At 48.7% G+C, this 11,292-nt stretch overlaps 1 protein-coding gene and 1 pseudogene across 3 annotated transcripts; one reads left to right on the forward strand and one right to left on the reverse strand.

The window, feature by feature from the left end:
* Nucleotides 1–598: 598 nt before the first annotated feature.
* TMEM25 (transmembrane protein 25) lies at nucleotides 599–5,171 on the reverse strand. 3 transcript variants are annotated; one of them, XM_006912754.3, is made up of 9 exons: nucleotides 5,044–5,171; nucleotides 4,410–4,506; nucleotides 3,830–4,141; nucleotides 3,138–3,428; nucleotides 2,801–2,932; nucleotides 2,472–2,502; nucleotides 2,217–2,317; nucleotides 2,007–2,093; nucleotides 599–1,883 (listed from the first exon to the last, which is right to left on the reverse strand). In XM_006912754.3, the coding sequence occupies exons 2-9, from the start codon at nucleotides 4,480–4,482 to the stop codon at nucleotides 1,810–1,812; spliced, it is 1,101 nt and encodes a 366-aa protein (XP_006912816.1). In that variant the 5' UTR covers nucleotides 4,483–4,506; nucleotides 5,044–5,171; the 3' UTR covers nucleotides 599–1,809. The 3 variants fall into 3 exon arrangements, with proteins under 3 accessions (XP_006912816.1, XP_015445576.1, XP_024903263.1); XM_015590090.2 differs by having other exon boundaries at nucleotides 2,217–2,347; XM_025047495.1 differs by lacking the exon at nucleotides 2,801–2,932.
* A 4,044-nt stretch (nucleotides 5,172–9,215) lies between these two features.
* Nucleotides 9,216–9,334, forward strand: LOC112480456 (annotated as a pseudogene).
* Nucleotides 9,335–11,292: the final 1,958 nt, after the last annotated feature.

The raw sequence follows: 11,292 nt of genomic DNA on the forward strand, positions 1-11,292 counted from the left end.
GTTTCTAAAGTTTCTGGAGCCACGAAGGAGCTTGCAAGCAAAATCAGTAGAGCCTGGAACTAAGTTCCTCTCAAGAGGCTGGGGCAGCCTTAGCTACTCCCATGGGGGATAATACTGAACGAGAAGCAAGGAAAAGACGTGGCTGGAAAACCTACAGCTACGTGAGCCAAGCCAATCTGTCACTAAAAAAAGTATAAATCTGCCTTTGTGATCCCTCAGAAAAAGAAATTTTTAAAAAATCAAAGCCTAGCCTGAGCCTTCTGTACCTCCAGTCAGGGCAAAGGGGCTCAGTGTGGCTTTGCCACAGTCCTGAGCAAGGAGAGTCTGCCAAGTGATATTGACCAAGGTAGACTCAGTCGCTAGGTGTATCTATGATCTCCACCAGGCACTCCCAAAGTAGAAAATGCCATCCCTGCTACTGAGAACGGTGTAATTAAAGAAATATTATTTATTTTGAAAACCAAAAGATCTAAAGCAAAATGTTAAGACTCAAAAGAGCTGAGTGATGGGTACACAGGTGTTCGGTCTCTCTGTATTTTCTCTACTGTGTGACTTAAAGATTTCATTAAGAAATGTATTCGAAGGAATGAAACACATATAACATTCACTCAGTAAAGTTTATTGAATTTACTGTGTGCTCAGCGCTGCCCTAGGCAGTAACATGAGAAAAATTTCAAAATAAGATAACAAAGGAAAAATATACTCCACACTCTATTAATTTACAATCATTTCCATGTTGCTTTGTAAAGTGTTCTGGGATCATTTGGGGGTATGTAGTCTCCCTCTTTCTCCGTGTCTCCCTAAAGCTTCTGGCACTACTGGATTATGTGCCAATATGACCATCCCCTGAGGAAGAGAAAGTGGGACAGGAAGAGTGGCTTCCTGCTGATAGGGCAGTCAGGGGTTGGTCAGGATTAGGGTCCCATGGCAGGGGAGACATGTTGAGGAGAAAGGCTCAGGGCACTCAGTGAATCCCAGGAAGGCCAGACTTGGGGAAGCCACAGAGAGGGCCCTGGCAGTGTGCTTACAATGTTAAATGAAGCATAGCTACATGCTCTCCTGGATACCACCAGACTCCCTCTTTTCTTCCTGATCTGTGTTAATACCAGGTACTAACACCACCAGAGGCCAGGCCAGTGGGGAAGTCTAGTACCCAGTGAAGAAGTGGAGGAGGTCCAACATATAACCTATGACGCCCAAGAGAAGGTGAGGACAGAGGCAGCAGAGAAAGGGCAGAGGTATGCAGCAAAAGGGACTATTTTGTGCTTGGCCAGTGCCCCGGGGCCAAGGGTTGGTTTATATGCAAAGGGCAGTTTGGTTCTATACAGCTAGCAGAGTCCTAAACTTCCCTCGAGGGAATAAAGCTGCATAGCATAGAAAGGGAATCCATAACATGCAGGGATCGCCTTGGCCCCACACCAGGCATGCCCCCAGGCCTACTGTGCAACGTGCTGCAGAATACTGGCATGGGGTACAGAGAAGGCCCAAGCCTGTTCAGATGAACTCTGAATACACTGAGCAAAGAGCTCTAACCACCTACACATGGGCATTACAAACAGGCCCTCATCCTGAGTTAGAACAAGGGCTTAGATCCAGCCGACAGCCTTACCAAGGACACCTGTACCTCTGAGGGTCAGATCCCAATGAAACCATCATGTGGATGACAGAGAAGGCACCCCAGCCAGAGGGCAAGCAAAAGTGGCAGTGGCATGGCCTCTTCTCATTGGCAACATGGCCAGGCAGAGGAAACCTTGGAGGAGGAGTGGGAGAGTGCCCAGGGGCCATGGCACCCTCCACCTCATCCTCAGCTCAGAGCCAGATCTCATCACTGCTCACACTGGACACTCGATAGATGTAGGCCAGCACTGGGAGACGGATGAAACCTGCAAGATCAGAGATGCCCAGGAGCCTCAGTAACCCTCATCCTTGGAAGTTAGGAGATCCCTCTCTGCCCCTGGGGACTCAGAGGTACAAGCACAAGACTGGGAAGCAAAGGAAGAGGGTACCTTGACTGGTGAGGAGGCCGCCAGGTTCTGGGTCCATAAGTTCTGGCTGGCTGTTGTTCCGAGCCATCTGCCGGTCTGCTGGTTTCCCTGTTGGGTGACAAAGGGGGTGATGGCCAGGACAAGGAGTGTGCCTGATGAGGAAAGGTGTCTCTTTTTCTCGAAGGCACCTTTGAAGATAAAGCAGGGGCAAACAGAGGGTCCTGGATGTACCTCGGGAATCCGGAGTGAGGTCGTTGAGCTGAAGGTTGGATGGGAGGGACATGTTCTCCCGTGGCAGGCGCACGTTGTTGAGTTTCACGTTGTTGGAGTCACTACAGGGCAGACAAAGCCTGGGATACGCCCTGTCTCCAGCAGGCAGATTCCTGTTTTCGGGCCTGTTCCAGAACTACCAGCAACTGCAGATTCCCACCTGTCCCCATGCTGCATCTCCATTCAGCCCATCCACCTAACCCCAGAAAGAGTTACCTAGAGATCAGAGATGGGTACCGGGAGGGGCCTGAGAAGAAAGAAACCACACCACTGTTCTCAGTGTGTCCACTCACTCTGGGCTCTGCCCCACCTCCCTTTTCAGACCCAGGACCCCAGGAAAGGGATCTCTCAAATGCCAAGCACAGGCTCTGGGACTGGGGTGCTGTTCCCAGTGCCCAGTCCTGCCACCTGGGATGCACATGATTACCCATGGCCACACCTGGGAGCACTTGTTCTACCCAGCCCTCTTTATTGCCTTGTTGCTCACCCCTGACCTCATCTCTACTCCCCTAGCCATCCTCTGCCCACTACTGCTTTGGCCCTACCTTTGGCCTTCTTCTCTTTCCTGCAGACCAGGCAGACTACCAAGGTGCCGAACGCCACCAGGATGCCCAGGGCAAGCCCTCCAGCCACAACGATGCCTAGCAGTGGCACTTCCACCCAGGTGGCCAGGAGTCCTGCGGGTCATCCTTTGGTTAGGTTCCTGGTAGACAGGGCCCCCAGCTCTGAGATGCCACAGGTACTACTCTGTCCTTGCCCAAGGTGGTTGGTACAGCTCATTCAAAAGCCAGCCTCACCCGAAGGGCAACAGATCCTCCCATTTCTGTATCGAGATTCCATACCACCAGAGGCTTTGCTGGGCCAGTTGCTGGCTGTGCTCACCTGGGACTGGAAGCGAGGCACTGGTGACACCCACATCATTGGTAGCTACAACGGACAGGTTGTGTGCCAAACTGTGAAGCTGCAGCTGCACGGTGTGGTTGGTGAGCCAGGGGTAGCTCTGGGCATCCAGCACCAGGAATTCGGAGGTATTGAAAGTCACTGGCCCATCCTGGTCGATCCAGGTCACATTGGCAGGAGGGTTGGCACGCACCAGGGCAAAAAGGACAACCAGGAGGCCCTGGCCCTGAGCTTCCTGGTACTTGGCCCCGACCTGGGCAATCTCCGGCTTAACTAGTACAAAGCAGAGGCCAATATGCTCTCACCACAGCCTCTCATACTCCTTGCCCTTTCTTCCCAAACCCAGAAGGGACCTATTTGGTTGGTTAGGTCCACCTTACATGCAGCATTTTGAAGTGATCAAGAGTATAAACACTAAACCAAAATGTCCAGATCTGAATCCTGGCTCTGCTACTTACCAACTATATAACCTCTGCCAGATTGCTTAAATTTTCTATGCCTGTTTTCTCATTTGTAAAATAAGGATAACAATAATAATTACCTCATAGGATTACTATGAAGATTAGAGTTAATATCTGCAAAGTGCTTAAGCATTTGTGAAATGTCCTGCCATGTGGCTGCTGGGGGTCCCTGGGCAGAGACCCTCTCTCCCTGCCCACTTCAGGGACACTCACATTGCACATTGAGGATGACAGAGGCATTAGCTGACCTGCCACTGCCTGGGTCCTGCAGAGAGCACTTGAGCTCATGCTGGGCCCGCTGGGCAGTGACAGTGAAGGTGCTGGTGCCTCCAGAGAAGGCCTCACTGCCCACACTTAGCAGTCCTGAGGTGCTGGCTTCCTGCAGCTGTCCATCCAGGTACCAAGCCAATTGCGGGGTGCCAGGCCCTCCTGCCACTTGGCAGGTGAAGGCATGGCGTTCATTCTCCCGAACTGTCCGCTCAGCCCAGGCCTGGCCATCAATTTGTGGCACCAACTCCCCACAACCTGGAACACAACAGGGGATTGTGGAGTAGGATTGGTACTGATCTGTGAGGAAGATGAGATCCAGTTACAGAGGGGCAGCAGGCAGAGAGACTGGAGTACCTGGGTACTCTCACCAGGGACTGGATGGATCTTGGGTAGGTGAGTGAGGGGAACCCAGCTCTGATGACTGAGGCTGAAGTGGGCCCCTAAACCAAAGGTGCAGGCAAAAAAGGGAGAGAAGAAGGTTTTACCCCAGAAGTGCTTGGCCAAGGGATGAAGAGGGGTGTACCTGAGCTCAGAAAGGCTGGCAGGAGTAGCAGTGTTGTGTGCGGGAGGGTAGCTGGGCGTGGAGGCAGCGCCATGGTGGCCCCGGCCTGGGCTCCACGCTGCCAAGAGAAGGGGGTAGGTCTCGACGTCAGGGAAGATCAGGCAAGCTTAGTAATTCCCCCAGGAATTAACTCTCCAGAAACAAAAATGCAGACTCACCCACAGGGGCGAAAGCGAGGATGCGAACATCCAAGCCCAAAAGCCCAAACCCACCCAGCACATAACCTGTACCTGCAGGCGCAGAATTGAGCTCTGACTCTAGGGGAAAAACAGGCACACCCCCGCAGACTCAAAGAAAGAAGGAGCAACCGCGAAGGCAGCACCAGGTCCAGATGCACACATACAGATACTCGGCTACATGTACTCCTCCCCCAAAGGGACCGTCCTTCTCCAGACCCCGTGTGTCTTTGCCCCATACGCCACCCCCAGCTCACACACACACACACACACACACACACACACACACACACACACACCATCTTTCGCCCTACGTCCCGCCCCCTTTCCCATCTGGTTGCTCAGGCGGATGTGCGCTGAAGAGGAGGTGATCCGGTAGGAAGGGGTCACGAAGCATCCTCGCCTTCCCGGCGGCTCACCTGGATCCCACCCGGAGCTCAGCCAGAGCGACTGCACAGGTCTGATGAACACTGCAGAACACTGCAGAACACTGCAGGGGCGGGGCTGCGCCAGGCAGGGCCAATCACTGCCCGACAGCGCCGGCCCGCCCCGCCGTCGGGACCAGGTGGGCCGCAGCTCCCTCACTGCCACCCCTGCCTGTCCGTGACGCGCAGGCCTCCCTGCACTGGCGGGGACGGCGGCTAGACTGAGACACAGGCGGAAGTCTTGGCGAGCCGGCAGCTTTATTGGTTCAGTGTGTGCGCCTTCCTCTCCCGCGGGCCGGCTCAGCGCTTACCGCGAGTGCAGCTTCCGCATCAGATCAATCAGCATGCGATTGCACAGCGTGGCGTTGAGCAACACCAGCTGGCGCCACGCGAAGGGGTTTACCAGCCGCGCCGCCCCCTCGAAGTCCCTGCGGGAAGCGCGGTCCCGGCCGCAGCTCAGCGCCAGGGCGAGCTCCAGGACTTCCAGGACTCCTGCGGGAGGAACGAGCACGGAATCCGGGCTCAGTATTGGGGCCCGGCCATTTACATACAACCCGCCTGCACTTTATCCAAGAGGTAGGTATTGTTATTCCCATTGCGCAGATGAAGACTGAAAGAGTTGGTAAGACAGGCCCTAGCTGCATAGCCAGTTAGTGGCAGAGCTGGGACTGAAGTCCAGGTCTCCCCTTGTCTCACACCAAAACGTGAAGGTTGGTGGGAGAATTTTGAATGGTCACCATGTTCATGAATCTGGCCCGTTGCTGGCATGTAGCAGGCAATTTATTACACATGTACGTTATTAACCATCTGCTGTATGCCAGGTAACTAACTCTGAATCTCAGTGTCTAAGAAAATTATTAACTGACAACCGTTTATTACAAATATTACCCATTTCTCTTTCTTTTCCTTTTGAAGGCTTTTCTTTTCCACTGATTTAAAACAGCTTCACTCACCTGTTTTCTCCACAGACTGCCTTTCCTCATTCCTTATTTCCGTAATCTTCATTATTTTGTATCAGATTTTCTGTGAAGGAGGTCTTGGAGCCAGAGCTGGCCTGCCCCATCTTTTATTTTTATTGTCCTCATAAAATATTGGCATTAGGAATCTGAACTCAACTTCAGGCCTCCTGCTGGTATCTGCTATAGGGTTCACTGAGCTGCATTTCTTCTGAGCTCTGTTTTATTTCATTCATGTTCTTGTCTAAAGAGCCTGTCAGGGTGCTTGGGGAGCTTGTGTCATCCTAGAGCAAAACTGATCTTACCCCTTCTGTCTCTGTTTTGCTCCCCAGAACCCTGCAGGGGTTATGCTATGCTCCCTACTGCACCTGGACCTGGACCTTTGAGCTCTCTGATGACAGCATGTCTCGGTTTCCTTCGCAGAAGCTGGTCTGGAGGAATTGAAACCCCTCTGGGGTTTTGGTCTGCAGGCTGTCCCCAGTGACCTTTATAGCCCTGGCCTGGCATTCCTAGTCCCAGGAGCACCTCCACCACCATGAGTCTTAACTGTCTAGTACCCTACTAGGCTTCTGTGATTTACATCACTTATTGGCCTGCTATCTGGGTTCTTGCATGGCTTCTTTTGTCCCATTGTCCCCACTTCAGCTAGTGTAACCAGAGGGTTTGATCCCAGTTAAAACCCTCTAGTGCTTCCTGTTTACCTCTAGGCTCTACTCCATCCTTCCACCATTCCCTGTTCCTGTCAGCCTGGAGATTGGAAGTTGCCTGTAACTTTCATGCCTTCTGGGCCTCTACAGGCTGTGCCTTCTCCACTTCCTTCCCTCCATCCAGCTAACTCCTACTCATCCTTCAAAACTCACTCTTCAGGAGCGGATCCCTCTCATCTTCTTATGGTGGTATAATTCTGTGCCTGCCCCTAAGATGTGAGCTTGAGAAGCAATATCATGTGGGAATTAAGAGCACACATTCTGGAGCCCTGCCAGTTCTTAGTAAGAAGCTCTGCCACTTCTTAGCTGAATGAGAGTAGCAAACTACTTAACCTCTACACTTCTGTATTTTCATCTGTAAAATGGAGATAACAACAGTACATACCTTTCAGGGTCGTTGTGAGGATTAAATTACTACATCTTACATGTAAAGTGCTTAGTGCCTGGTGCACAGTAGTTGCTATAAAATAGTATATCTTTTATCTTCATGTCTTCAAGCATGTGGCCCACTGCTACAATAGTAGATTCATTAAATATTTGTTAAATAAATAAATGGAACGCATCTATTCTGACTCTCACAATAGCCCCATAATCTTAGCAGAGCCCATAATTTATCTCTTATGGATAAGAACGCAGATTCCAGAGGGATTTAGTGACTTTCCACCCCCATTCCCCGGCCCCACAGTTACTACATCTCTGGTCCGTCTCTGGTCCGTGCATTCCAGGGCCCCTTCTGCAAAGGCTCCAGAGCATCTCCCCTTACCTGCCACATCTCCCTGGAGACTCAGGGCCTGGGCTCAGTTGTTGTAGGCTGAGGCCCTCTCAGGCAGCAGGTTGATGGCTCAGCCAAACCTCTCCAGGGCTGCGCTGAGGTCACCAGCCTCTGCTGCTATCACCTGCTGCAGCTCCAGGGCCTTGGACTGCTCCAGCTGTTCGAGGGAAAGCTACATCTGTGCCAGGGAGGTAGCTGGGAGAGGACAGGTATGTGGTTGGAGCAAGAATCAAAGGCCATCTTGGTTCGGAAACCTGGCGCTTGAGCCAGAGCCGATGGGCTGGGATGTGGGTCATAGCAGTTCTCAGATGCAGTATTTGGGGCAGGGGGAGCTGAGGTCACAAAGGGACCTTGGTTGGCTCCCCATTGTCAAGAGAATAAAGCTCAAACTCCTTAGCCTGTAGCTGAAAAGACTTGTTTAAGGTCACATAGCCCATAAGTTGCACAGCTTGGATTTGAACCCAGGTCTTTCTGGCTTCTTAGCTCATCCTCACTTGTTCTACTACACCCCCTCCAACACAAAGACCAACATGATATTCCCAGGTCATGCCAATCACTTCTCATGTATCGCTCAGCTTCTCAGCCTGAAATCTCAGCAAGGCTTAGGCTTTATTCCTTTAACAACAAAGGGCGCCAAACACTTCTGATGGGGACATCAGTCTCTGTTCTCCAAGGAATGCACTCACTGCAAAAGATCGGCTCAGTGCTTGGCATGTAATGGTATGTAACACTGAATGCTTGCTTAGATTGGAACCATTCAACTGAGCCAAGCCTTGCCCTGTTCCTATCTTCCATTCTCTGTGGAGTGATAAACTCTTACAACAAAGATATGAGAGTTTAGTGCCCTCCTCTTGCCACAACACAGTTAAGCTTGGAGCATGGGGACAATTAAGTGGTTAAGTTCAGAGGGCTGAAGGATTGAGACAAACTGGCTTTCTCCACTTGGCAGCGACTTTTGCCAACCTCTATCATTGCACTAAGGATCAATCAACCTCTCTGATTCCAGTCTCAATCATCACCCAAGAGTTGTGAACAAACGACCTTGTAAGACCACCTTCCTCTGCAGACTAGCCAGTGTGGAAAGCTATATTCCAAGGTCAAATACTTACCTTCATCTACTCAGTTTGTTCCTTCTCAGCTTCCTCTCACAGGACCAACCCATCTCCAAATAGGGTGTCAGGGTTGAAGATGGTTTGTAACTGCCTGATCATTTAGAGTTCCTATAGTGCTCCAGAATCCAAAAAGGTGATGGGATGAGTGGGAGAAAGAAGGGGTAGGGGCCTAGCCTCACAGCCAGTTGATCTAGATAGAAGTTCTGTTTGAGGACTATCCCCGTGAGTGCTCCTTTCTTTTGGCTGTAGTGTAAACTCAACCTCCCTTTAGCGTGGGGTTAGTGATCCTAGCTTGGCAGAACATTTACAGGTATTAACTGCCTCTCCACCCCACCCCAGTCTTATGAGAAACAGTAAATAAATCCAATTTCAGTCTTAAGGTGGAGTGAAGAGAGGGTGCTGTTCAGGTTCTCCTTGACGTGCTTTTATTATATTCACAGATTGGGAGAAAAACACTACATGCCATTGCTTGACCACCCATGGATAAAGGAGTTGGAGGATATGTAGGAAATAAAAGAACTATTTTCTTGATCCCATCCTCATACCCAGAATTAATTAAATCCTGAACACAGGTCATTGATGAGTAAGAGAAGAAAATATGGTTAAGAGAGCCAATATGGAATACGGCCATGCCACCCTGAACATGCCTGATCCCGTCTGATCTCGGAAGCTAAGCAGGGTCGGGCCTGGTTAGTACTTGGTCGGGAGACCACCTAGGAAGATCAGGTGCTATGTAAAAAAAAAAAAAAAATGGAGTAGACCCTGAAAGAAGGCAACAGGGAATGATTTAATGATTCCACCTTAAAATAAAGGGCTGTAGAAGGTACTTTGTCATTGGAAAACAGGCCATACTCCGCGCCCATTTCTTGCCCCAGCCAAAGCCAAAAGAAAGCTTTACCATGTGCAGCAATAAACTTGACATGTTTATTAATTAAACTATCACTTAAATAAAAAAAAGTGCATAGAAAATAAACATGTTTAAAAACTCCTTTTTTTTTTTTTACAAGTATGTACACATTTTACTTTTACATTCAGTCTTTCGTAGAGAGCTTTCAGCATTATTATTTTTTGAACTATTAAAGTATTTTCCTTCATCCCTGTCACAGGGAGTTAACACTGGTGGACTTTAGACACATTTTTTTCCTTTTTTTTTTTCTTTTTCTCTAACCAGAAGCTTGGAAGAACACAAGGAAAAAAAAAAACCCAAAAGATCTGTTATACATGATAAAGTTGTCAAGAAATGTCTTATTTCTAGAAAAGAAGCTTGTCATCTGTTGAGCTTTTGAAACAATTATTCAACTACCTGTATTTACTAAAGAGACTGTTAAAAGTTCAATAAAAGAAACACCACAAGTCTATTTTCTTGGTTGAAAGACAGAACTAGAGTACCTCGGAACAAGATACCAGGAAAGCACAGAACACAATTTTCCCCTAAATGCAGGTGGTAACCCCAACATTCATAACCAAAAATAGAGAAACAAGGAGTACAGGTACTGCCTGGCAACATTCATGGGCAGAAAAAAAAATCCAGGTGACACCATTTCTGCATTTCTCTCTAATCCTAGAAATGGACTGTTTACCAACCTTTTATGGTTTGGGTTTCTCCCCATTTCGGAGGATCAGGAGTGCCAGACTGACATTTTCCTGCCACTACTAGCAACTGTAACACAATCCTTATCTATAGTGTTGAGACTTAAAAGCCATGGACTGAACTAGGCTTTGTTACATGGTGCATTTCTATATTAGTTCCTATATATATCATATTTATATTTATTTGAAAACAGAAACAAAAAGTTGCAAGTTTTCAGAGTGCGAGACTTGACTGGTATTCATGATTCGGCACAAAACCATCTGCTCAATAACCTTGTATTGCTTTAAAATGAAGTAAATGAATCAAAATTACACCCAGCCCTTTGCAATGACCCGCTTTTCCTTAAAAAACAAAACAACAACAAAAAAAACCCAACAGAAAAAAAAATTTTGATTTCTACTTTAAAAAACCTCAAACTTAAAAGTTAACATCTGACAAGGTTTTGACCTTTAGTATTTTCAAATATTTGATTGAACGTCAGTCCTTTAGAAAGATACATTCATCACAAGATTTTTTGTTTTGTTGTTGTATATCTATATCTATATATCTTCATCAAAAGATATTTTTGGTTTTATAATTTTTTTTTTTTTTTAAATCAGGGGAGCTGCATGGTGCTCACTGCATTGGCCGGGGGGTTTGACAGAGGCAAGCAGGGTGGTGGACTGGATCCCGGCAAAGGAGTCTGGTTGAAAACATATATAGCTGCCAGGGCTTCCCCCTTCTTTTTATTGGTCTAAAAAACAAGAGGGACTGTGCTGGAAGTGGTGGACGGTAACGAAGCCAAGGGACAACGTTCCGGCCAAAGGGTCAGCGCCATGCAGCTATTCTGGTTACACAGTTGTCACTGGCCACCAGGAAATGCAGCCACAACAGGTTCTAGCAGCAAAGCTGTAAGGGAGCTGGCTCTCTCACTGAGAACTGACCAGGTTTGCAGCTGTTACTCCTTAGGGATTTGGGGTGCCCCTTGGGGGATTCTTGGGAATGACCCACCACAGTTCCTCAGTTTGCACTTTTGTGCGGCGATTCCTTAGGTTACTTTCAAAACAAACTCAGAGGTGTTTTGGAGATAGCTATGCCATTTTTTGCCTTCTTTCCCTCTTGTAGG

Source organism: Pteropus alecto, unplaced genomic scaffold (assembly GCF_000325575.1).
Source record: "Pteropus alecto unplaced genomic scaffold, ASM32557v1 scaffold224, whole genome shotgun sequence".
NCBI lineage: Eukaryota > Metazoa > Chordata > Mammalia > Chiroptera > Pteropodidae > Pteropus > Pteropus alecto.